Source organism: Microtus ochrogaster, linkage group LG9, assembly GCF_000317375.1.
Source record: "Microtus ochrogaster isolate Prairie Vole_2 linkage group LG9, MicOch1.0, whole genome shotgun sequence".
Lineage (NCBI taxonomy): Eukaryota > Metazoa > Chordata > Mammalia > Rodentia > Cricetidae > Microtus > Microtus ochrogaster.
In genome coordinates, this window is record NC_022034.1 from 17,416,731 (window position 1) to 17,442,995 (window position 26,265).

General features: G+C 44.6%; 1 protein-coding gene across 1 annotated transcript in view; it reads right to left on the minus strand.

The window, feature by feature from the left end:
- The window catches only part of Plekhg1 (pleckstrin homology and RhoGEF domain containing G1), a 93,172-nt gene that overhangs the window by 45,592 nt on the left and 21,315 nt on the right, over positions 1 to 26,265 (minus strand). The window contains exon 3 of the mRNA XM_005363440.3: positions 11,864 to 11,964. Within this exon, the coding sequence (XP_005363497.2) occupies positions 11,864 to 11,964 (101 nt within the window). The remainder of the gene's footprint in view (positions 1 to 11,863; positions 11,965 to 26,265) is intronic.

Sequence of the window (26,265 nt, forward strand, 5' to 3'; positions counted from 1 at the left end):
TGAGACTCTGTGCTGATCAGCTTTGGGTCTGGTCTCTGACCACGTATTTAGCAGTTTGGATGTGATCTTGCCCTTCATGTAGCATCCAACGTTCCCTTCTTCAGGACACCCATAAGACATTAATCCATAAAAATGCTCAGTTTTCCATTCCACTTTCTCTTGAGAATACAGTGAACTTTGCCAGAGGCTCTGTGACTTGGCTTGCAGGAGCAGGCACAGGGATGCTGATGTTTGCTATGAAGTTAAACAGTAAGGAGAGCTTCAGAAATGCAAAATGACTCCCAAACAAACAAAACCCCCAAACCCCATAAAGTCTTCTAGTCACTTGGCAAAATGTGTGGGTTTATTATTATTATAATATAAATTGATAGTTTAATCATTTCTGAGCTTCAGTTCCTAACACAATAAACAAAACATAATAAAACCCAAACAAATATGCTTGTGGGTCTTAATCACCTGCAGGAATGCACGGGATCCAGGGGCCAAGGAGTTTAAAGCCGACTGCTTTGGAATTCTGTGTTTGGTGTGTGGCTGTTAGAGGTCCTCTTCCTCACACTTTTGGATCTTATGGTTGATTTTCTAATTTTTCTCATCTTTCTCTTATCATGTTGCTGATTGTCTGTTTCTAGGAGATCTTAACTTCATTTTCCCATCTATTTGATAATTTTCTAATTTCTACCACCAGACTCTTAAGTTTAGAGGATTTAGGATTGTTTTCTGTCTGAACATGCTACCTGGATGATTCTTTATGCATCTGTTCTTATTTTACAGGTGCAAAATATTCTATTATGTAGTACAAGGATATGGTGATGATAGCGATGATGATGGTGGTGATGATGATGGTGATGGAAGTGATGATGATGATGATGGTGATAGTGGTGATGATGATGATAATGGTGATGGTGTGATGATGGTGATAGCAGTGAAGATGATGATGGTGGTGATTGTGGTGATGATGGTGATGATGGTGATTGTGGTGATGATGGTGATGGTGGTGGTGATGTTCTTTGTCTTCTGTCGAGCTCTTGTTCTGCTGCTTGATAATTTTGGCTTCTGTCATCCATGCAAGAGTTATCCTAAAAAAACCTGGGAATCTTTATTTGTCCTGGGTAGTTTTATGTCAATTTGATACAAGCTAATGTCATCTAAGGGAAGGGAACCTTAATTGAGAAAATCACTCCATAAGAATGGGCTGCAGGCAAGCTTGTTGGGTATTTCCTTAATTACTGATTGGTAGGGAAAGGTCCAGTCCATGATGGGTGGAGCCACCACTGGGCTGATGGTCCTGGGTGTTACAAGAAAGCAGGCTGAGCAAGTCACGATAAACAAGCCAGAAAGCAACACCCTCCATGGCCTCTGCATCAGTTCCCACCTCCAGGTTCCTGACTGGTTTGAATTCCTGCCTTGGCTTTCCTCAGAAAACAGTGATTCAGGATATTTAAATCACAAGCAGGCAAGCATGTAAACAAGAACGCTTAAGAAAGTTGTTTTATCACAGCAGCAGTGATTCTAAGACAACTCCAAGTAAGAAACCATAATGCTGATTATAATCTCTGTGCACAGAGGGAGCAAGCATATAGTGACCTTCACTTTCAGATAACAATACTCAACCACTGGAGGTAATGGGACCTATTTACACTCTGAAATAGTCTTAAAATGGATGGTATACAAATATAAACACACACACACACACACACACACACACACACACACACACACACATATATATACAAATCTACTAGAAATTAAAACTGAATACTAATCGACTGATACATAAGGCAATTATATTAATATAAATATTCATTTGTGACAGTTTTTATAAAAGAATGAGGAACATGTTTTATACTTTTGTAACTTCTCACATCTAACTCAAGCTGGATTCTCTTACCTGCTTCTGAATGCAGCCTGCTGTGATCTATTATTTGGGGTGAAATCTACTGAAAGCGAAGCAGTCACATAGGCATGTTATTGGGAGATGAGGAGTGTTTTAATGGTTTCTTCAGACATGGGTGACTTCCTCTGATATTCCACTGAAACTCAGTAAGTGGTGGATTTTGATGAGTCCGCTGGCATCAGAAACCATACCAAATGGGCCACCCTATCACTTTCAAATCCACTGCAATGTCCTAATTTCAAACATCCCCGCCCCCCGTATTGTTATTAAGAACATCTCCTTTGCAAGGTTATTTTTATTTTGGCAAGTATTACTCAGATATTTTTATTGTTATTATTTATAGCAAGGCGGATGTAATTAAGAGAGACAGTTGAAACCTGACCACTGTGACCTGAGCACTGGGAGAGGGGGAGAAAAGGGAGGCGATAAAGAGAGTGAAAGACACGGTCTTTGACGTTGGGGTTCTCGTTTACTGAAGGGAAGATGGCTCTGTTTGGGGGATTCGTGTCTGGGCTTATCAATATCAATCTTCTCTCTGGGGAGATAAACATTTTCAGAGGATTCTGGAACACTATATTTCTGAGTTTGTTTGAAATATTCCTTGGCTATGTGTAACTCCCCACACTCTAAATTCTACACTCTTGCATTCTCTCCAGGCACTAATTTTATCTGAAAATGGACTTGCTGGGCAGAGGAAGTGTCTTGGGGTTCACCCCGCCTCACCTATAAATGAATGCCCAGCTTTCACTGCTTGAGAACCACAGAGCTGGGAATACAGAGTCCGACAGTCCCAACCCAGCTTTAAAGTGAGGAAATCACAGCTCATCAAGACAAAGCTGCTTTAATCCCAGCACTTGGGAGGCGGAGGCAGGAGGATCTCTGTGAGTTCGAGGCCAGCCTGGTCTACAAAGGGAGTTCCAGGACAGGCTCCAAAGCTACAGAGAAACCCTGTCTTGAAAAACCAAAAAAAAAGAGACAAAGCTGCTTGTCTTAGATTACACAGATCATAATTAATGGCAAAGCTGTGCACAGAAGGAAGGTTCCCGAACCTTGTCTTTGCACTCCAACACAAGTATGGTTACTGAAGGGGGCATTTCCTCAGCAAACTTAAGGAGGCTAAGTGTGAGATTGTGAACCCTGGGGTTTCCAAAGAACCACCTGGGAGAGTCTCTTGGAGTCTCTTCCGGCAACCTTTCTTTTTTTATTGGATAACATAAACACGATGTAAATAAGAACGGTAGGGGTTCCTTCTCCCAAGTTCTTTCTTTGGGGTTACTATCCAAACAAAACTCAATCAAAGCCGGGTGGTGGTGGCGCACGCCTTTAATCCCAGCACTTGGGAGGCAGAGGCAGGCGGATCTCTGTGAGTTAGAGACCAGCCTGGTCTACAAAAGCTAGTTCCAGGACAGGCTCCAAAGCCACAGAGAAACCCTGTCTAGAAAAAACAAAAAAACAAAAAAACAAAAAAAAAAAAACCTCAATCAAAAGTGACTGAGACTTCCCTGTCAGACATGACAGGTAAAGATGACAAAGGCCCTGGATACGATTCATGTGCCTATGTTCTGATCATAGGTGACCAATGTTAATAAAACAGACAATACCACATGGTACCGTGTAAGGCGGAGACAATAAAAAGAGCACTATCTCTGAAGTCAATAAAACAGGGAAACTGAGGTGGGGGAGTTGGTGGAGGGTTGGGTGGTCATAAAGTTTATTCTCTGAGGGGGTGATTGATATTTGAAGGCACGAAGAGATTTGAAAGAAATCATTTGAGAAATGAGGCTTCAAATTCAAGATAGAATGAGTGCGGTTGGTTCTTGTGTGTGAGATGCAGGAAGGAAGCCATTGTGGCAGAGGTTGGTGAGCAATGGAGAGTGTGGGGTTTCAGAAAGACTGTGGGGTACAGTGGGGGTCTCAGTGTAGTAACCAAGCACCAGCCATAGGCCCGGTCACCCAGAATTGCAGGCTAATGGGCCAATGGCCATAGAAATGGCCATAGCGTAGCAGTGGGCGACGAAACTTGCCTGTCCCAGAGGAAAGAGTCAGAGATTGCTCTCAGAGCTAAAAGCCGACTGCAGCCATCTTACTTTCATGGTCTTAGTCTGTCCTCCTTTCTCTGAGTAATTATTCTAAATCTGTCCTCTCGTTTGAATGGGATCACGAACAAGAAAATGACATCATTTCCTTCCCAAGCTCAGGCCTCTGAACTCAGCCTAGTGGACAAATAGCAATAGCTTTGTTCTCTTTCAAGATCGCAATATACATGGTGCTTTCTCTGCCCACTGCCATGAGGCCCACACAGAAACTGTCGCATGACTGCAAGGTCATACTGCTTTATGTTGACTGAGGATCCAGAACAGGCTTCTCCTCTTTCGGCTGGCACAGACTCCAGGCAACCCTTCCTTCTCCTAACACCTAACTAAGGCATTTTAATGTGCAGCTTCCAAAGAGACTCACGTGCATCTGGGAATGGAAAATGTCACATTAGGCTCACTGATACACTAGACTTGCTGTTTATTTGGTTTTTGTTTTTGTTTTTGAGATAGGGTTTCTCTTTGTAGCCCTGGCTGTCCTGGAACTCACTACAAAAACCATTTGCCTTGAACTCCAGTTGCCAGAAAGAAGGCTGTCCACAAAAAGATTCCTACTATTGTGTAAAGCTGGGAGTCATGGCGGTAAGTTGAAAATGTACTAAAAAGAAAATATCCCGCCTCTCTCTGCCTTGTTATATGTTCCAATGAATCATCGTATTACATTAAAAAAAAAAGCACAGTCCAAAGATAATTTTTTGTGATTTAAGGCATATTTAGCTTATTTTGACCCTGGAACAAAATGAATCACATGGTCGTCAGTTCCCTCAAAGCATCCTGTTCAGTCCTCGAGTAGATGACTTATGGCCCTGCTGTACAACAGGGCCATTCAGGCCTCAGTCCTTAGGCCCAGTTCAGCATTTTGCGTCCAGCAAAGGCTCCACATAGGCATACGGAGTGAAGACAAAGATCCAAAGCAAAATGGAAATTTTTACTTTGAGCTTTGATCATTTTAATCTGCCAAGTAACAATTTAGACATAAAAATTCAATTTGGAGGAACTGCCTGCATTTCCTCATGCTTCATCCGTAAAGAGAGATTCAAGTTCCAGTTTAGACAGCTTCTCTAGTCCAAGAGCGCTGGCATTTTTCCCTTTGGTTGGCAATACAAGTTTGTAAAAGCTTTGGGATTTTCGGGCTCAAGTGGTTTCTTTTAACTAACCCTGTTTCTGATCATTTGGGGATTTACTCCAGACACCAAACCAGAGACTTCAATTTCAGGGCTGGTGGGGTGGGGTAGAGGGTTGGGGCAGGCAGTGAGGTGGGGGTGGGGTTTATACAGTAAGAGATGTGGTCACTAAGAAGTAGACCAAAATGAAGTCTCAGTTGCATTTTGTGACATGAGATTTACATTCAAAACAGAAAGGAAGACAATGAGAGAAAAAATCATGTTATTATTTAAAAAAAGGAATAAAAAATTTTCAGTATACAGAAGTAGAAGGAAAACATCATGAGCAGGTAGAGTTCACTGTAGTAATAATGTATGTATATGATTTAAATTAGAATGTCTATCAATGAAGGCCACTCAATATGCATAGGAGTAAAATAATATGCTAAGTTTAATTAAACTCTATATTCAGTAATGTTCAATATTCACAATATTTCTGATAAACTTTAGCAAAATAGAGACGGGTTTCTCTATGTTTCGTTACACTTAATTTATAAGTAGGGCGATACTTCTGATGACGTCAAAATGAAGATAAGGATGGTGACATTGTGGGAGAAAGGTGATTCCAAGTAGTGGGATTAAAGAAGAGGTAACCAGGGAAGAACAACTAAGAAAGGAAACAAAATAATTCACTTTATTTTCAGAATGACTACATAGAACTCTAGAAGCATCTACAAGACATTGGTAGACATCAAGGGGAAGCCTAAAAAGCTTCTTGGATATAGTGACATATATAAGAATCAAAAACATTTCTTGTTGAGAATTAATAGAAAATTTCAGTGAACATAATGTCCGCATGTTAAGGTCTCTAGGAGTTAATTTTTAAAGCTACATGTTTCCATGTGGGAGAAAAGTTGTTAAATAATTGTTATGTAACATTTTAAAAGGTTGATGGGACCAGGTGTATATCTGCAATCCCAGGATGTGGGAGGTGGAGGCAGAAGAATCAGGAGTTCAAGATCATCCTTGGCCATATTGCAAATTCTAGGCCTGCCTGGATTACATGAAATCCTGTCTCAAAAATGAACCAATAAACAAATAAATAACTGGTCAAAGAGACATGCAGCTATGGATAGGGTTGACTTGGTCATGTAAAGATGTCATTTTTAACATTAGGTTTATGGAAATACCAACAGAGGACTGCACAGCTTTTGAAAAATTAACAAACAGTAACAATTAAGCCCACTGGAGGGGTACGTCGGGAGAAATTAAACCAGTGTTGAAAGGGAGCAAGGAGGGCTCCACATGGGCATCATGGCACCCGCACAGTTGGGAATGGAGCCTAAGGAATTCAGAGCCTGGACGCAGACCCACATACCCATGTAAGCTTGGCATACAAAGGACAGGGCATGCAGCTTAGTGTGGAGAGCTTGTGTATAACAGTTAGTAGTGATGGGACCACTGGCCAGGTGTGTGACGCCAGAGCTGGGGCCTACTGTCAAACCTACACCACCATCAGCTTCAGGCAGATTAAACACAAATGAGGAAGAGCAAACTGTTAGGAGTCTTTGAAAAAAGGAATATGCTTATCACCCAAACATGGGAGATAAGCCTTAAACCCAATCCCAAGCGTCCTACTTTCAAAAGTGTAGTTTGTGCTGTGGATTGTGTAATTTGTCTTCCGAGAAGCCACACTGACGTTGAAAGGCGTGTCTTTTAGAAAAGAGATTTGCAACACACATGGTCCACAGAATTGAGAAACAACTCTGAAACAACTCTGAGCCACGAGAAAAGAAAAGAAAAAAGTCCTAGTATGAGAGCAGACGATGGGATGGCCAGAAAAAAACAAATCACAGAAGAAATCTAAGTGACCAGCAAGGAAAAAAAAAATTGCTCACTCCTATTGCAACTGGCCCAACGCAAAATCCAGAGGCAACCTGGGAAGAATCATGTGACAGCTACATGAACTGGAGGACTGAAGCTCAAAAATGATGCTAAGTGGAAAAAAAATGAAACCTGTGAGAGTTCACAGTCTTCACACCATGTATGAAGCAAGGGAAAGCAGGGGGCGTGTTACCCCGAAGCTGGGGCGTGGTAGAACACATGTATGTGTATTATGTGTGAGACCCTGGGTTCCGGCCCTAGAAACATTGCCCCATCACTGCTATACAGCAAAACAGCAAAGAAAACAAAGCCAGCTTGGAAATGGAGCACCGTATGAAACAGGGATTCAGGGAAAGCTGGCCTATCTTAACTGACCCTGCATCTCTCCCATTCCTTTTTCGGTGCTAATGCAGACTCTTGGCATCTAAGTCATTTGTTTCTACAGCTTTTAATACACGAGAGGATGATACCAGGATGGGTGTATTTATGCCTTATAACAATCTCAGTCTCAATCAATTCCAGATTTCTCTTGCATTGCCACGCCAGAGAACTGGTGTGCCAGCACTAAGTGTATTCTATCACTCTGCACAGGGCAGAATGACATCGGAGAAGGGCATAGAAGAGGTTTTCAGTGCGATCTTTAATGCCTTTTAAATGTGAGGAATTTAAAAAGTAAATATGGTACAAGAAAGCTTCGGAGATACAATATAGAATAATATAGAATATAGACTATTGTATCATTCTATGTTTTCTGTGTGTTGGAAATACAGGTCAAGGGTTTTCTAACCCACACATTTGGGATCAGAAGTGCTTTTGGGGTTCAGAATATCTGTACAGACATAGTGCCTTCCTTATCTTGGAGATGGGACCCAAGTGTAGACCCGAATTCTGTTATTTTCATCTGCAGATGGTACATTCAGCTTGGAGGCAATTTCGTAGTTTTCAGTGGGCCTGTGTTATGGCTGTGATACATTACATGAGATCAGATGTGGAATTTTCGACTTTGGCCAGTGCTCCAAAAGTTCCCAAATTTTTGGATTTTCAGATTTAGATTTGCTCCATCTGTGTGTCTTAGAAAATGAAACCCAATCAGCTACAGTTTTCAGGCTAATATATCCTCCCCCTTTAACTTTGGAGACTTAAGTCTTACCTAGTTGGATACAATATTATAACACCATGCTGAAAAATCGGGAATTACTAACAGCAGAACTTTAGAGTCTATTATCTAAAGCTCCGTCATGATTGGCCAGACAGCTGCGTCTGAGAAATCAAGTGGAATATCATTAAAGATGCATGAGCAGTGACTTAAAGTCACATTGGTGTTCTCATTTTAACCAACAGTAGCAACCACAGGGTCATCTAAATTACAAATTTAGATTCTAGATATAAGAAAACAGAAATCCAAACAAATGGGGACAAAGCAAAGGCAACAATTCTACTGTATGCAGCTGAGCATGGGTGTGAACCTCTGCAATCCCAGCACCCTGGAGGCTACCATACGAAGACTGAGTTTGAGGACAGCCTGGCCTACATAAAGAGACCCTGTCTCAAACAAATAAACAAACAAGCAAACAACTAACCAACCCACAGAACCCAGATAATTCAACAGCAAAGTCAAATAAGAGATAATTTTTCAAAACAGAGGAAGACATCAGAATTTAACAAAAGCAGTATCCGAAGTGGTCCAGTCTTAGGCTCTACCCGGGAACAGAGGACTAGGCTGCCTCAAAGGCTGCTTCCTCATGTATGAAATGTGTGTGTCTTATTGCATTCTCTCCACCTCGCAGAACGGCTAAGAGGATTAAGGTACTGCCTGAACCGTGACTGCCAAGTGTGATCTCTGCAGCCACTGGCATGAACGCAATAGGCTGCCATGGCATGACGGTACCACGCCCTGTATGTTCATCTTCAGCAGGGTAGCCCTTTGTCTGACCCAGGCACATTTCAGACAGGAATGGCTCTCAGTATCAGCGGACATCCAACAGAAAAGAACGGAGAATGGGTTCAGGAGTAGAAAGGTCTTTCAAGATATTTAGCTTTTGCATAATGTGCCTCGCTGCTGAGTCCCGTCTCGCTAACTCATGTTTTTTCTTCCTTTAGACTAGGAGACACACACATTTAAATTCCAAGGAGTGAAAATCCCTCCTGAGGTTAGGCATAGCTTCCTGAACTTCATACAGGGCTTGAAGCACAGGGTCCTGCTATGCAGGCAGGCTCTTGCGGATGACATAGACGGCTCTAGAGGCTGTCTGGCCTCTGGCAAAAGGAAACACTCCTCAAGTACTGGTCACCATCAATTTATTGCCAAACCACAGATGAGCTAGGGCAGGGATCTCTCAGTATCCAGCATCTTTCTGGGTCACAGTATCATTAGCGGGCTCTGGAAAGTGATACTATCCCAGGACTCATGGCATCGCTAAATAGGGGCCTGCTTTAAAACCAGCACATCACTAGTGAGTGTGGCTTCTTCAGTTTTTGATGTGTTTCTCACTGTCTCATTGCTGGGCTGATTTACCCAGATAGTGTTTCTTTGCTGCGGCTCCACATTATAAATACCTGAAGGCCTTTTTGAAAATTCTGAGGCTGTGGCCCCATCCCAGACGGATGAGTCGATTTCTGAAAGTAGGGTTCCAATATTGCTTTAAAAATAATGTTTTTAATTTATTTTTTAAGAATTTCATACAGCATATTTTTATCAGATTTTTACCCTCCCCCAACTCCTCCCCGATTCCCTGTAACCTCCTTACCCACCCAAATTTACTTCTTTCTCTTTTGTAACAACAACAAGAAGAAGCTCTGAGGGGTCCCGTTTATGTTGGTTGACTACTCCTGAGCACTGGGCCCACCCAGGAACGTGGTTGATATACAGTGCCACTCCACTGTGGAAAACCCATTTCCCCTCTCCCAGAAACTGTCAGTTTCCAACAGCTTCTTGGTGAGGGGCGGGACATCATGCCCACTTCCCTTCCATGCTGGGATTTTCTCTGGCTTGATCTTGTGCACGTCCATTGCATGCCTTTACGGCCTGTGAGTTTATATGTACCTCAGCCCCGCTGGGCCTGGAAAACGCTGTTTCTTTGGAGTCACCCACTCGCTCTTGCTCTCACAGTCTCTCTGTCTCCCTTTTAGAAATTTCTGAGCCTTTAAAGGAGAGGTATGATTCCATTTAGGCCAGATACTACTTGTTCTTTTATTCTGAGATGTGGCGTCATGGATTCCTGGCTGACCTTGAACTCACTGTGCGGCTGAGGATGACCTTCAATTTCTGAACCTCCTGCCTCCACATGGTGAGCCCAGCACCCCATCGTTTTATTTGCTGCTGAGACTGAAGCCTAAGGCTTCAGGCATGCTCAGGAAGCCATCTACCAGCTGTACCCCATCTATCAACTGTACCCTCATGGTGGCTTTTAAGGCTTCCTAGGTGCTTCAGTTGGTGGCCCAGGAGAAGCATGAGCTCAGAAGATACAAAACGATTCTCAGTGTCTACAAGCGCAAGCAAGTGGAACCCTGATATAGCCTTGGGGCTTCCTATGAGCTAGCTTGTTAGAACTGGAGAAACTTGCCTCCTGTAAGCCAGGCTGGTGCTAAATATCAGGGCTCCAAAGAGACAAGGGGGATGTGGACCCTGACTCTGGGGAACTCATCTGTATTGGCCTGAATAAGTAAAGAGGGATAGGGCTTAGCTTGTAGTATATTTGAGCCACAGAACAAAGGGTGATATAAAGTTTTATGATGGCAGTTCACTGTGTCAAATGCACACCTCCAATGGGAATGTTTTGATGCTTGCTCTCATGATGACATTGAGCTGAACCTTTGGGTGTGTCAGCTAAGAGCTTCCCCACAGCCACAGGAGATGGCATCTCCTGGCATGTGAATTCATTTGTTCATAAAAGTGTGAATGTCTCCCATGGGCCAGACAGCTGTTTGAGATCCATCGGCATTAACCAAACACATTCTTGCCCTTGGAATGTTTTGTGAGAAGCCCATCACAATACATGTTAGATATTGTGGAATGTCAATGAGAAAAAGTAGAAGAGATGAGGGTGTGTGTGTCCTGGTAAAGCCTCATTGAGAAACCCTTAGCGAAGGGTTTAGTGATTTAGCTCAGCTTAAAGACTCATTCATGATGTGTGCATAGCTGAGCCAAGATGCAATTCATAAAGGATAAACAGTGGTGCCTATGTTCTTAGCCTGCTTTCTGTGTCTCTCAAGCTGTGCTACAAACCTACAACAGCTCACAAACCTGTTTCCACTCCCTGCAGCTTCCAGCCTTAGGTACCCGTGTAACTTTCTAGCCTAGGGCCCCCCACCTAGAAGCTATTTAATACAGATGTGAATTAAGTTATTTGAACTGGGGGCTGCAAGATGGCTTAACAGGTAAAAGTGCTTGCTGCCAAAGTCTGGGGACAGGAGTTCCTTCTCTGGAACCTACATGGGGGAAGGAAACAATTCCTGCAAGTTTTTCTCTTACTGTGATACATACACACACACACACACACACATGCACATACACACCACAAATAGATGCAAGAATATTGTAATAATTTGTAATGCATAATTATCAGTGAAATGGAATTATTGTTATAACTTAAAAGAGTTTATAGTCTACTCTCTAGGCAGAAGAAAGCATCTTGAAAATCCAGCATCGGGGTCGATTCTGGAGACCAAACCAGTGTGATGTTCGGATGCCCCACTGGCGTTCTGTTGTGGACAAAAGATCTCAGTGATCTTCCAGGGAGTTAAGTCTCTTCTCTGAGCCAGGAGGACAGAGAGGGACAACATTTGCAAAGCTGAACCAAGGATTATGGGCAAAGATGTCTTAGGTGTGGTCGACCGAGAGCAGTTCACAACGTTCTGATACGAGAACAACCTTTGGGGTATTGACTTACCTATTGAAGTGGTAGATATCCTGAATGTTTCCAAAAAGAGCAGCCCTATCTTCAGTCCCCAGGGGAAGTTTTGTTTGGTCCCGGATGCAGGCAAGGTAATCCTGTGAAGCCAATGAGAAGGATGCCTTAGGACTCCTGGTCTCTTCTAAGACATTTTTAATATGCAAGATGAATCACTGGCATCTGTTTCAAATAATTATGGTACTAATGCACTCATTACCTCCACCACAGGGTACAGACAGATGTTCTCTCATTAGTGAGCATAATACTTGCCTATTAAGGAGCATGCAGTTGTAGCAAGGAGAGGGAGGGGATAGCCTACATTAACATATCCCCCAGCTTCCCACTCCATCAGAGCTTTCTTCTATGGATGCTGGTCACAGTTAGTGATAATGTCAAAGTTTGGGCAGGCTATTTCCTATGCCCTTGAATGGTTTATGAGATTAAAACATTCAGGGGTCTCAGGGAATAGCTCAGTTGGAATATGCTTGCTGCGCACGCGTAAGGACCTGAGCTCAAACCCTGGCACCCACATGAAAAAGCTCACACTGGTGACAACACATGCTTGTTGTAATCCCAATACCGGAGAGGCAGAGATGGGTGCATTGCTGGCGCTTGCTCATTGGCCAACCAGCCTAGTTCAATTATCCAATCCCAGGACAACAAGGACCCTGTCTCAAAAACCAAAGCAGACAGAATTCGAAGAACAATACCCCTGGCTGATGATCTCTTGATTCCACAAGTACTGGTCATACACATTTGAAGTTCAGATTGTGGGAAATTAGAAATAAAAGTTCAAGTGTGATAGGGTGTTTAACACAAATTGTTAAGGCTTAAAGACATCAGATACTTACACATAGGACCAGATCCACGGCAACTTGGGGAAGTTTAGAGAGTAAGCATAACTCTACCTTTGTTAAGTGTGTTAAGTTAGAGTATTGAACCGTGGGGAATGGAAATAATTTTATATGCCTAACACTTAAACAGCTCTTAAACACATCCCACATCAGTCAGACCCACAGAGGGTTAAGCCAACATGGCCCAGATGCTGCCTGGGTTGCCAAGAGATGGGAAACTGCCTTCTGCTTCTGGTGTGCTCAGGGGTTCATAACTCAATGTTCCTGGGTTCATAACTCAATATTCCTGTCTCCACAACTGCTGAAGAATGGACTCAGTAGGAAACAAGGACAGAATTTAAAAAAAAGTGAGAACAGCTGAAATAACGTAAAATAAAAAAATAAATACAGTCCCCTCCCCAGGATTGTACGCTGCAGCTCCGCTTCCTTCCAAGTACAAGATGTGACCTACAAGCATTGGCTGGGGGCGGGTATGCTACAGCATTGGGGGAGGGTACATTGGCAAAATAGAGAGCACAGCTCCCCTCTGTACTCCAAATTCCAGCAGACCACAAGACAGTGCACCGAAGAACCCACTGAAGAGAAGCTAGGGTTTCACCTCCATCAGGTTCTCATTCCCTATGCCTTTTCCTAAGCCACACTTATGCTCACTCTTTCTGTTCCTTCTGTAAACAGCAAAGGCTAAGTTGTCACTAGCTTCTTAAAGTAGCACAGGTCACTGTTCATACCAAATATGTTTTCATTCTGGTCCCTTTCCTTTTAAAAGTATTGCCACATGTGACTTTTATTATCTTTTAAAGCAAGCTTTGTTGCTAACTGCTTTTCCTTTCCCGTCTCTCCTTTTTTCCGTCTCTCCCTCTCTCCTTCCCTTCCTGGAAGTGAACATCTCATAAGAAATCAGGCTCACACGGTTTCAGTGTAGTTTGCTGGCATTCTCCCTGCCCCGCCTCTGCAAGCAAAGCTCATTATCACTCAGGAGAGGGACAGTGATAAGGAAGTTCTGTACGCGTAGGGGAGTTAACGTCCAGCCAAGAGCAGCTACCCAGGGCTGAACTGAAGCAACAGTACATTTGAACAACATGTACCGCCTGCTCTTCATCAGATAGCACTCTCCGAGAGCTACTGGGACGGTTCAGTAGGTAAAGGCACTTGCCATCAATCTGATGATGCCCCGATATCCCCCACCTCTCCTCCCCGCCCCAGAACCCACTTGGTGGAAGGAAAGAACCAACTCCCACGAGTTGGCCTCTGACCTGCACACCCAGGCTATGGCCGGCACTCCTCCCCAAAGAGATGTCAAACAAAACAAATTAATATTTTTGTTAAATTATACATGGTACATAAAAATGATCTAATACTCAACTCCGATACATGCTTTTTTTTTTGACAGTACCTCAGTATGGCATTAGCCATTTAAAGGGATTTATTATTTTAATGTGTGTGTGTGTGTGTGTGTGTGTGTGTGCTCTACACAAAGTGTATGTGCCCAAGGAACCCAGCTGGGTCTGATCCCCCTAGAGATGAAGTCACAGGCAGTTGTGAGCTGCCCAACCTGGGTGCTAGGAACTAAACTTGGGTCCCCTGGGAAAGCAGCAAGTGCTCTTAACCACTGTGCCACCTTTCCAGATCCTAATTAGACATTTTCAAGGAATATTTTGAATGTCAAATTAAGGAAGTCAAACTAGAGACCCTGGCCTATATCGACACACAAAGCTGAGATGTAACAGCAGGGATGGGGACAGATGTAATGTACAGGAGTGGCTACAGCAGGCTGGGGAGGAAAACTCAGCTACAACCCTGGAAGAATTGCATCTGCTGCTGGAGACAAAGCCTGTGGCTCCCCCTCAACTCGGGTGGACAGTACTTGGAAACGCTGAGAGTTCATGGCAGAGGCCCTATGTTTTAAAGGCTGCTTGCTTTTCTGATATCGCCGAGAAAAGAGGCCATTAGGAGTCCAGCTTTTTGTAGGTCATTCTAGATAACAGATCAAAGCGGGATGGCCCCACTCTGACCATAATTAAGTCTTTTAAATAGGGGACATTAACCCTGAACCAGTTGCGGGAAGCGACTGTAGCATGGGCTGCCCTGGCAGCTGTAATCATTTGAAGCCAAAATGAGAGGCTGGAAGCTCAGCCTAATAACAGCTCGCTTTGGGCTCAAATGACAGAGCCAGGACATCAGCGAACTCAAGAGAGCCCATCACTGGCTTCATGTCAGCACCTACGGCTCACAAACGGCTCATAACCAACCCACAGAAGGGTCTGCTCTGGAAAGAATTCTTGGCTATGAATTCTTCACTCTGCTTTGGGGGCAGGAACAGCAGAGACACTCAAAAGGAGAACGTTCTGCCACTCAGTTTCACTCTGAGATTCAAAAATCTGCTTTAAAGTATCCAGTTTTTAAGTGGTTTATGTCCTTAAGATCCCCTTCCTTGAACAGCTTGTACATGACTGTTCTCCTCTGGCTTCTTATTTGAAAATATCAAAATCGAATATAACTTGGTGCCTGTTGAGGTGTGGGAGTGGACAAACCCCACAACAATATAAAGTGAACCTGAGGAAGCATGTTGACACTTTGATGTGAGTTTGGCTGTGTTTCTATAACTGGCATGTCTTTTTAAATTATTTAAAAAAATTATTGTTTTTATTTTATGTGCATGAGTGCTTTGCCTGCATGCACGTCCACGCACCACAGGCAGGCCTGATGCCCTTGGAGGTCAGAAGAGTACATCTGATCTTCCCTGGACCTGTTGTTACAGGTAGGTGTGAGCTGCCACACGGGTGGTAGGAATGGAACCCGGATCTCTGGCAGAGCGGCCAGTGCTCCTAAACACTGACTCACCCCTTCAGCCCCACAATGGGCATATCTTATTCTTCCCTGTTCAATATTTTACAAAAGCAACCATGAGTGACAGAAGCTAAAACACAGCATACGCGCACACACGCTCACACAAACATAAAACACACACACACACACAAAACATACACAAACATATACACACACAGAATCATATACTCACACAAACATACACCCACAAATATACACAAACATACACACAAACGCATACACACACACATATATACAAACATACACACACAAACATACACACACAGAATCATATACTCACACAAACATATACACACACAGAAACATATACACATTTAAAAAACATACATACACACACACACACACGACAGTTGGAGAAATCCTGGTCTAGATAATCATGCTGCAAAGACACACAAAAGGTTGTTGTAGAAAGTTCTATAGAGATCACTGGGACAATGTCCACAAGGTGATTCAGGACATTTAGCCACTGGCTTCCCTAACCTGTCTCTTCTTTGAGATTGTGTCTTAAAATCTTCTGAGTTGCTTAGCAATGATTAGACTTAAATCACAATGAAGAAAAGATAGTTACTTATATGAAAGGCAGCTAGAGGGCCGCCCAGTGGCTTAGATCCATACCCTCCTGCACTCTCTTCAGCTTGGCGGTAGTCCTACCACAGAAGGATACTGGAAACCTCTTTCCTAATCCTCTTGCTTATCCATCAACCCCCACACAGTGGATTTCTGCGCACTTTTTGGTCCAGCTCCTGCTGTGAACACTTTGCATCCTACTCATTAGATAGAGCTCGTACAGTTTTCCTTTCTCTTGGTGGTGGCGGTGCTGCTGTGTTTTGGAGAGAGCATTGCCTCCATTTCCCAGAAGCCATCACAGGCCACCACCTGGTATGTGTTGGGACACCACTGAAACTAGACTGACCTATATGTGTATATCGATTTACAGCGTCAAAGGACACTCTTCTCCACTCAGCCAGACCTTTCACCTGCTTTTTCTGAGGGCATCAAGAGCGGATGCCAAGTTCTGTTTTACAAGCTAGGAGTTTACAAACTGAATCATGCAGATTCCTTTCTTTAAGTAGCTGAACATACCAGTGTCAACAAACAGGTCCTGTCCAGTTCTGGCTAAATAGCTGATAAGTGTCCAGTAGAGAAGGGCCCACATATTCAGTAGAGAAGGGAATCACACGGAAAGGCAGAAGTGGTCAATTCCAGGAAGGGATTATAACCCTTGGCAGGAGAGGAGACCTTTTAAAGAGACACTTGTGCTACCAGACCACTGGAAAACAATGGATTCCAAAGAACCAAATTTTGGTGGACTTCCACACTGAGGAGAAGAGAAAGGCAGAAGCCTGGGTGCCAGCCAGGGGAGGAACTCGCCTCCCAGGAGGCAATCACCCAAGAGCTGGATCAGTGATGGACAGAGACATACCTTGAGCAAGACTCCTTAATTCTACATGCCCACTGCTCTCCATGCTCCCTGGTGGACTAGAGTCATTGGACGCCTTTATCTGTTTTCCTTCCCAATGTCTCCACATTGAATAGGCCTAGTTTCTCAGCTTTTCACTCTGAATTGTTGTAGGTGTATTTTTTTCTGTCCTATCAATCAGCTCTGTCCTACCAGCCAGCTCCCCAAATAATCACAGAGAGATTTATTATTAATTATAAATGCTTGGCTGATAGCTTAGGCTTGTTAATAACTAGCTCTTACATCTTAAGTTAACCATATTTCTTGTCTACATTCAGTACCTTTTTTTTCAGCATATTCATCTCCTGCTTTCTCTGCATCTGGCTGGTGACCTGGTGACTCCTACCCTCTTCCTAGCCACTTCCCAGTTTGACTCTCCTTCCTAACTTCTTCGTGCCTACCTATTGATCAGTCAGCTCTTTTATTAAACCAATCAGAAGGCATCTTGGCAAAGACACATCTTCACAATGTATGAAAAGATTATTTCATAGCAACTTGTTTCTTTAATTGACATACTGGGGGCAGGCAGCTGAGCCTAGTTTGCTAGGGCTGCCAGGGTCTAGGATATCACCTTTAAAATGTCAATAACATAAAGAAGAGGGGAGAGTTGCCAAGTCCCTGAAGATGAGGTTTGAAAATAGAGAAAAGAAGAAAGAGAACACAATATACAGGTAGCTAGAAATGAGGTTCAGGGCAACCAAAGTCAGGTCCCTGAGGGGAAGTGGCCATAGTGGGAAGGATGTTCAGAGTTGAACTTGGCTCCAGAAAGCAAGACTTGTGGAGCCCATTACTACTAGAAGGTGATGCCTTGAACTGATGGGAAGATCCTGGAGGCTCTTGCCAGCTGTGCAGATGGTGGTATTACAGGGATCAGTAACTTAGGAGAGCACAGAGGATGGATGCGTGCTTTGTGGTTGGCTTTGGACCCCTTTTCCCATTTCCTTGGTATCACTAGAAAAGTAAACACTAGCTTTACCATTCTTCAGCCTCTTGGTCAAAATGGTAAAATAAATACCTCTAGCTTTGGGGGGAGACATGACATTCTCATCTACTTTAAAGATTAAACATTACGTACTATTGTCTCCTTTAAGAGTTAATCTAGCTGAGTCTGTTAGTCTCCTGGCCAAGACAAGTCCTCAGAGAGGACAATTTCACCTAAAGCCATGCCAAAAGATGGAACAATCAGTCCTTTAATGAGAATATACATATATCCTCTGCATTGTGACTTGATATTGATAATGGTGGCACACAAGCATATGTGATATATCTATCTATCTATCTATCTCTATCTATCTATCTATCTATCTATCATACATACATACATACATACATACATACATACATACATATATATGCCACCAGTATCAATATCAATTTGACCCCTTTCTCAGTCCTAACTTTAAAAAGTGTAACTTCCCCTTTCCCTTCCTTGTATTTCTTTTTCTTTTGGATGCTTGCCAGAAGTCTAAGCATGCCTTCCTAGCTACTCTGGGATTTCCTACTTGTCCTCTGAAGCCCCCTGCCCTCTGTCTGACACACGCATCTGGTCCCTGCCCTGCAGCTGCCCGTTGACTTCCATTGCTTAGCACGCTGGTCTAACTCAATGGCTTTCTTCCTCATTCTGTTTCCTCTCCCCTGGCAGCTGCCGAGATTTACTGCTTGCCTGCCCTGTCTTGTTTTCCTCTCAAACTCCAAGAAAATTGTCCTGAAGCTTCTTTCCGAGTCTATTTCTAAGTTTTTTTCTTAAAAAGTCTAAGAATCCAATAGAGGGAGCTCCAAATTCCCTAGCAATGGTGACAACAACGAGAGGATCCAAGGAGACTGAAGAATGCTTCAGCATCAGTGCTCAGAATACAACCACAGGGAGGCTGGTTAGACCAGAGCAGCAACATAAGGGAGCACAGAGCATGGCCTGAACCTGAGAGGGGTTGAGAGGAGGGGCATTTAGGAGGCAAGGAGGGTAAGGGAAGGGAGTGGGTCCAATGAGAGGCGTGGTTTGAGTCTAGGGTTCCCTCTAGTCCTCCTCATTTTGTCTCTGAGGAGGAACATGCAGTTCTACCAGCTCCCCACAGGAAACATTATTGTCCACTGAGGCAGCAGGTGGGCTGGAAGGCACTGAGTACACAGGACCCTTGGTTTCCTCTTGTTGGGCTGTAGCGATTGGGCCAGGGTCCTAGGCAACTGCTATCTTCTATTTTCCCTTTTCCTTTTTCCCAAGTGGTGGGCCTGTGGAGCCATAGTAGGGTGGTCACAAGCCTGTGTGGCAGGCTGGGGACTTCCCAAACCAAGGTGAAATCTTCACCGACATCTGAGGATTTGTGGTGAACAGAGACAAGGCTTTCAACCTACCATGTATAGACAGTGGGGCTTTGCATGCCTCAGCCTTGTACTCTGCTCCAAACAGGGCGTCTCGTAGCCACTGTCCTCTGCACAGAATGCCTGGGGATGGCTATGTCTGATAGCCTGATAGACTGGCTTAGCATCACAAGCCTCTGGCTGAACCTCTGCACGGTCACCTTTGCTCTCTATCCCTTAGGGAACTGAAGAGAGGGTAGCATTAATCTGGGGGTAAAGATAACACAGCAGCCCTGGACACGCTAAGGTTATGATGACATCTCCAAGAAATCCCCAGGACTGGAGTTACCTGTGGGCAGTTGGCTAAGAGGGCTCTGGCCCATCGGTGAAGATTTGGGGTCCTTGTTAGGGACCATTGACAGAGAGCTGGAGCTAACACTTCTGTGTTTCAGGGTCAGAGCCCACACGAGTGCCTGCTTATGAAACATGATTTTAGGGAATCTCAGGGCTAGCACTATCCAACCTCAGTAGACCAGCAGTGCGCACTAGCAGGAAAGAGCCACTCAGGAGTCCTCAATCCTAGCAGGAGCAGGGAACAGCTCCTCAAAACAGAGGCTTAGCAAGGAGTGTCAGAGATGCAAGACTTTGGGTATTGCAGAATACAGTGCCCACCCTGATGGAGATCAGGCCCTGAGCCAAGGTCAGGACAAGGGGATCACCTGGGTTTGAAGCACAAACCTGACATGATGTCCCTCACCTTTCCCAGAAACAATCTCAGGAAAGTTGGGCAGGAATGAATGTCTAACTCCAATGCTAGAAGGAGATATTGACTATTTGGAAGAGGGGTAATAGAGTAGTGGTAGATCTGAGCTATTTGGCTGTGGAAGAAGACTTGAGACAGCATGTCTCAAGTCTATGACATGAAGCCTCACATCCAAGGAGAACAAGGTGGGAAGTGCCATGGACACACACATTGGACACCCCAAAGATCTTTCTATATCTCTGAAGGAAGGGGGGGGGGAAGGAAAGAAGAAGAAAGGAGGAGGAGGAGGAAGAGAAAGAAGAGGGAGGGAGTGAATGGAGGGGGAGAAAGGGAGAGGAGAAAGGAAAGAGAAAGGAAGGAAGGAAGAAAGAAGAGAAGAGAGGGATTAAAAAACGGAACAGAAAGAGAGGGAAACCAAACAGCAGGAGGGAAATTAAAAAGACAAAATGGGGAGATGGAAAGAGGAGAAAGGGGAAAGAGCTACAGGGTGGGGGTGGGGCTCACACCCAACATTAGAGTCAGGGGCAGCCCCGCAGCTGACATGAGGTCAGGTCTCATTTTAGGTTTCTTAATCTGTCACACAGAGGCTGGTCCCATTGACAATGTGGGGATGTCTGCTAAGGACTCGGGGATGTTTTGATAAAGGAGTAATAAACCCAGAGGTTTCAGCCTCATTTACTTTCTATAACGTTTTCAATACGTGAAACCAGTGAAAAATGCAAGGAATGGCCCTCGAGTCAAGCTGTGACAAATGACACTTGTGCTTGCTCAGGGCTCTCTATTGTCTCCCTTCCTCCCTCTGAACAAGGTCATTAAGATTTCTTCACAGGGAGGAGACAAAACACTAGACCTGTTGGAACCGGGAGGGGGGAAGGAGGGAAATGGGGGAGGTGGACGGCAGGCTGGCAGCTCTCCCCAGAAGGAGAAGCCTGGGGAAGGAGGAGGGAGCATGGATTTTGTTAAAAGCTGACCCGTTGAGTAGAAAGACAAGCACTACAGTTGGTAATGTTTGGGTTGGTCTCCTAAAGGCTTTACACAGAACAGAATCCACAGAGGAGAGGTCTATAAAAATCGATTCAGTTATTCATCTTTTCATGCAGTTTTTGAGTCATGGTTTTGCTAACTGTCCGGGCTGGCCTGGGACTTTCGATTCTCTCACCTCAGCCTCCCTAGTAGCTCTTATTACAGACACAATGTGCTGTTGATTCTGCCTTAGAGGTTAAGAGTTCTCAGTGGTCAGGGTGACCATCTTTTCCTGCACTTCTCGTGACCATTGTAGATGTCACTAGAGCTCACTGGCCAGCCAGTCTACTGGAATCCACGAGCCCTAGGTCCAGGAAAACACCCTGTCTCAAAAAACAAGCTGAAGAGTGATAGAGGAAGACAGTGATGCTGACCTCTGGTCTCTGCACGCATGTGCAAACACATGTATGTACTCTCCTTCCCACACGCACACATGTGAACATGTAAACACCTCTATCCTAAACTAGGCTTCACGTTTTCCACATTCTCGTGTGTAGAAGCTCTTGTGAAATAAGGGTGGACACATGGCACCCCACAGAAATGCTGTTGAGGAGCCAACTCTTCTTTCCTCCTTAGCCCACAACCTTCTATTCCTTTAATCGTATCAGGATTTCCAGCTCCCGAGGAGTGAACAACAGAACAGAACAAAACAAAACAGGAAAGCGTTTCTAAGGCAGTCTATATGTCTTTGCATGGAGTTTAATAGAACATTAAGGAAACCTTCATGGTGGGCTACCGGAATGTCTACTTGAATCCCCTAGGGAAAGGCACGGAACCCAGCTCGCTGTGGACACTGACCAGATAGGTACAAGAAGAAATCTGTAGGAGGCTGCCTCTGGGACACGCTTCCAGCCCTAGTCACCTTCAGAGCAGCCCAGAGTGGAGTCACCCCTGCTAGGCACCAGTTTCCAATAAACCAGGAGATCCCAACATGCATGATACATGCTAGTCTCCTTATTTTAAACCCACGAGGACAGTAACTTAGCTTTTGGTCTTGCTTCTGCTTTCCTCAGCCTTTTCTGTCTATAAAACCTCATCAGCTTAGCTTATCAGGTCACGCATCCCATTTTATAGAACAAGGTGGTGCCTGGTTCTCAAGTACAAGTCAAAACCAATTAACAGCCTCAAAACAAATTTGTTGTATTTTGCTTTTTGTCACAGGTAAGCAGGGGGCTAAGTAACTGTTCTCTTGTTCTCTTTTTGTTTGCTTTTGTTTTTGAGACAGAGTTTCTTCATGTAGCCCTGGCTGTCCCAGAACTTGATCTGTAGATCAGGCTGGCCTTGAACTTGCAGAGATCTACCTCCCTCTGCCTCCCAAGTGCTGGGATTAAAGGCATGTATCACCACTGCCTGGCCTTATTCATCCTTCTTGTGTCTTTCTTCCTCCATCTCTTCTCCTTATTTCTTCATTACTTAGTTGATTTCACATACCATTTTTAAAAACTTGCTTTTGACTTTCCTAGTACCAAACTAGGAAAGAAAACAGACAGAGGCAATTAGAAAAGGCTACAATCCTCAAAGGAAAAAAATTTGGATGCCCAAGGACATACTGGACAGATGAGAGACGTTGGCAATTCCTTTAAGGACCTGAAAATAAGAAGACGGACGCTTCATCTCCATCACAAGCAGAGAACGACTGGTCCTATTTGAATCATGGTACTTAGGGAAAATCAAATAAATCCTAAAGGGGTTTTTATATTGTGGAAAAATTAAACCTCAGTAAAATAAGAGTATATTATAAGATAATCAGGATCCTAACTTCCCTTCATGGCTACCCATTATCTCACCATTATTCTCGATTTACTGCTAGGTCCCGACTCTCTGCTTTATCTACGGAGTCTCGTTTGGTTTGCGCCACACCCTCAGCTGTTATTGATTCCCTTTCTCTGGAAGCATAGAAAGTTCCCGTCATTCTTCCGGGTTCACTCAGAGACTAAGTTACAAAGTGTATGCACACCTGGACCTGCTGGCCAGCCAAGCATTGAAACCCTGCATCCCATGTCAAAGGCTTCACTCTTTAACACTTATCTTAAAAAGGGGGGGGGGACATTTGTCACTGGTTTATTCTAGGGGTCAAACGTAGTTTTACTGGGAATCTATCACACACAACCACCCTCACTTACCCTACAGCTACCCTGTGCCAGGACCACTGCAGGCTGCACCTGAAGCCCCTACCACTCCCATTTCACACCCAACTCTTCGCCGCCGTCAGCTGGTTGCACACACTCCTTCCTGGCGTGATTTTTCCTCAGCTAATCTCCACCGTATCTGCTTCCCGCCCCCTGTCATCAACATCCAGACTCTACTGCATCTTCTGATCTGCTCATGCGTCCATTTCCTTCCTTCTCATTAACCTCTGCTCTCAACACCGTCAGGACACACAGCCGCTTCTGCCTGCCGCCTACAGTTTCAGTACCGTGCTAGTTTTCAAGTCTCAAACAAACAAGCCGAAAACAGAAACCAAACCCAGTTCCATGGTAAGAGCCATATACGCATATTCTCATCTGCTCCAGCTCCCTTTATGAGCTCCAGCTCCCTCCATGAGCCTGCGCCTCGTTTTGCTACATGGATGGTTTAAAAACTTCGCTAGCCAGAAAAATGACTAGTGATTTCAGAAGCCCAAACACACCTAGGTCATACATCTGATAATGACCTACAGCCTATCCAGAAATTAATTTTAAGAACTTTGAAATAGAGACCAAGTAACGGCCCATTCAAACAGATATGCCTTTCCCACACAGACACTGCCAATTATCACTTAACTTAAATTAGACAGTGGCAAATCATACCAGCTACTTGATAAGTTAAAGTGCCTCCTTGACTAGTCTACAAAGCCTGTAAGAGCCACGCAGCTAATTCTCCTAGCCTGCCTTCTCAGGGCTTTTCCAATGTAGAGGAAACAGCTTTAAAGACAAACCCTCGTGTTGTTAGTGCTGAACTTCTTGAAACTCTGACCCAGACACAAAATGGGTTTCAATTGGCCACCAAGGTAGGGGCTACCTGGATAGAATTTTCTAGAGAGATGAAAAAGGTGGAAGAGGAGAGCTCAGTTTTCCATTTACTGAGTCACACAGATGGGTAGCAGGGCTCTTGATGTCTTCCCATCTCCTACCATAGAGGGCTGGGAGCAAGCACTTTTGTACTATTGTTGGCACCGGTAGCAGAGGAGCACATGGAAGCAGAGCTTAGTATACATTTCAGCGTGCAAGTAGAGTTTGTTGACTTTCGAACCAAAAGTGGCTCTGATCTTCCTTCTCGCACAGTGCTTTTGCGGAAGAAACCGAGAGCCAGAAGGCCACGCTGGAGCTACTGCCACTGGCCAGTGCATGCAGAACATCTGGAGCCAGACACCTAGCATAGCGCTGGGATAGTCAGCCATGGGAGGCCTGGCTTTGTAGGGTTCCCACTAAAGAGCTAAAGCAACGGAGTCCTGAAAAAAGGTCAGTAACCACCATTCTCCAGAGCTCAGAAGGGGATGACTGGCAGGCGGGTATGCTAGCATCATACTGTGCCTGGAACCCATCTGGAGCAAGATCTTCCATGATGAACCCTGCCGCTGGTCTCAAGCGGCACACTCTGTCCACACATAAACCTGCTGCCTTACAAGAGACGGAAACTGCAATTATGTGAAAAGTGCACAGTCTACTTTTGTTCAGATCACAAAGTTAGAGCTGGAGATAAAGCTAACTGGTAAAGCAATTGCCTAGCACCCATGAGGTCCTGGGTTCAATTCTCGGCAATGCAAACAAACAACAAATTGCTGCTATAGCTATCCATCTAATCTCTCAAAATACCACCTCTGCAAACCTTGTACTGTGAGCGCATCCACTCTCCAATCTCATTGTCTCTTTGTTTGTCTACCATCCTGTCTAAGTTCTGAGAGGCCTGTAGGCAAGTATGAGGGCCATTTTTTTTTTTATCATTTAATGATTTATATGGGAAGGCCCAGGCCACTAGAGACAGTACCGCCACTGGAAAGGTATTCCTGGGAGCTACAGAAAGGTGGCTGTGAGCCTGAGGAACAAGCCAATGAGCAGGGTCCTCTGTGAGCTCTGCTCCAGTTTCTGCTTCCAGCTTCCTGCTTGCGTCCCTGCCCTGACTTTGCTTGCTTTTGTTTCTGGTGTCTCCCACAGCGCTAAGGAGGAAACAAACTAAAACACCGAGCTAGCTCCTTCTTCCATGGTCCTTCGTCCCTGTACACCTGGGGCTCTTCTGAATAGTTATGTTAGTGATTGCAAGATATTCCTTGCGTCTCCCTGGGGCTCTCGCTCTCTCTCACACAGCATGAGCAGAGCAGGGGTGGGAACTGCGCTCCAGGTTATCCCTCATGAGGGGCAGAAGGAGTCTCTGCAATGTGAGCATCTGCTACCAGGGTAAAGAGAGCCAGAAAGGCAAGGGTTAAGGAAGGCCTGTCACTCTCAGTCAGCGGCAGGAGGTGCTTAGAATTTCAACCCAGCTCAGCATTCCTCCGGTGGCCCCTCCTTTGTCACCGGGGCCAGTTCTTACAACACCACCTCTGGAAGACGACAAAGGCTCTGAGCCCCGCTTCTCCTTTTTAACTCTTCCCCACACGAGTTGAACTCCTGCCTCAGTGGAGAAAAGAAATGCTTTTCTAATCAAAAGCAGATTAACCCCACCCTTTGCAACACCATTGTCCAGGCCTTAAACAGACCCCAGGGGGAGTGATTTATCCCTGGCTTTGTGCAAACAGAACAAAAGGGGCCCTCGACTCTGCATTCATTGTAGGCCAGCTCACAAGCCCCGCCTTACTCTCATCCCACAGACAAATTGCTGGTAGTCTGAGTGCAGGCTCAGAGGCAGGGCCTGCTCCAAAACAGAAGAGACACTCGCAGCTTTTCTTGATGCAGAAAGAGACTCTTTGAACCTCTGAGCAAGCTTCAGTATTTCCCTGATTAGAAAACAACTAGTTTTATTTTCATGACAAATGGCTTAGTTCCACAACCATTAATAACAACGAAAGGACTTTGCAGGTAACGGCTCCACATCAGCCCTGTGATGCAGAAGGCCTAATCTACAATAACAGGGCACTGTTTGTCTGTGTTAATTAAAAATAACAGAAGGAAATATTTTAAAGTATAAAGAATGGCCTCCTCCATCACACACACACACACACACACACACACACACACACACACAC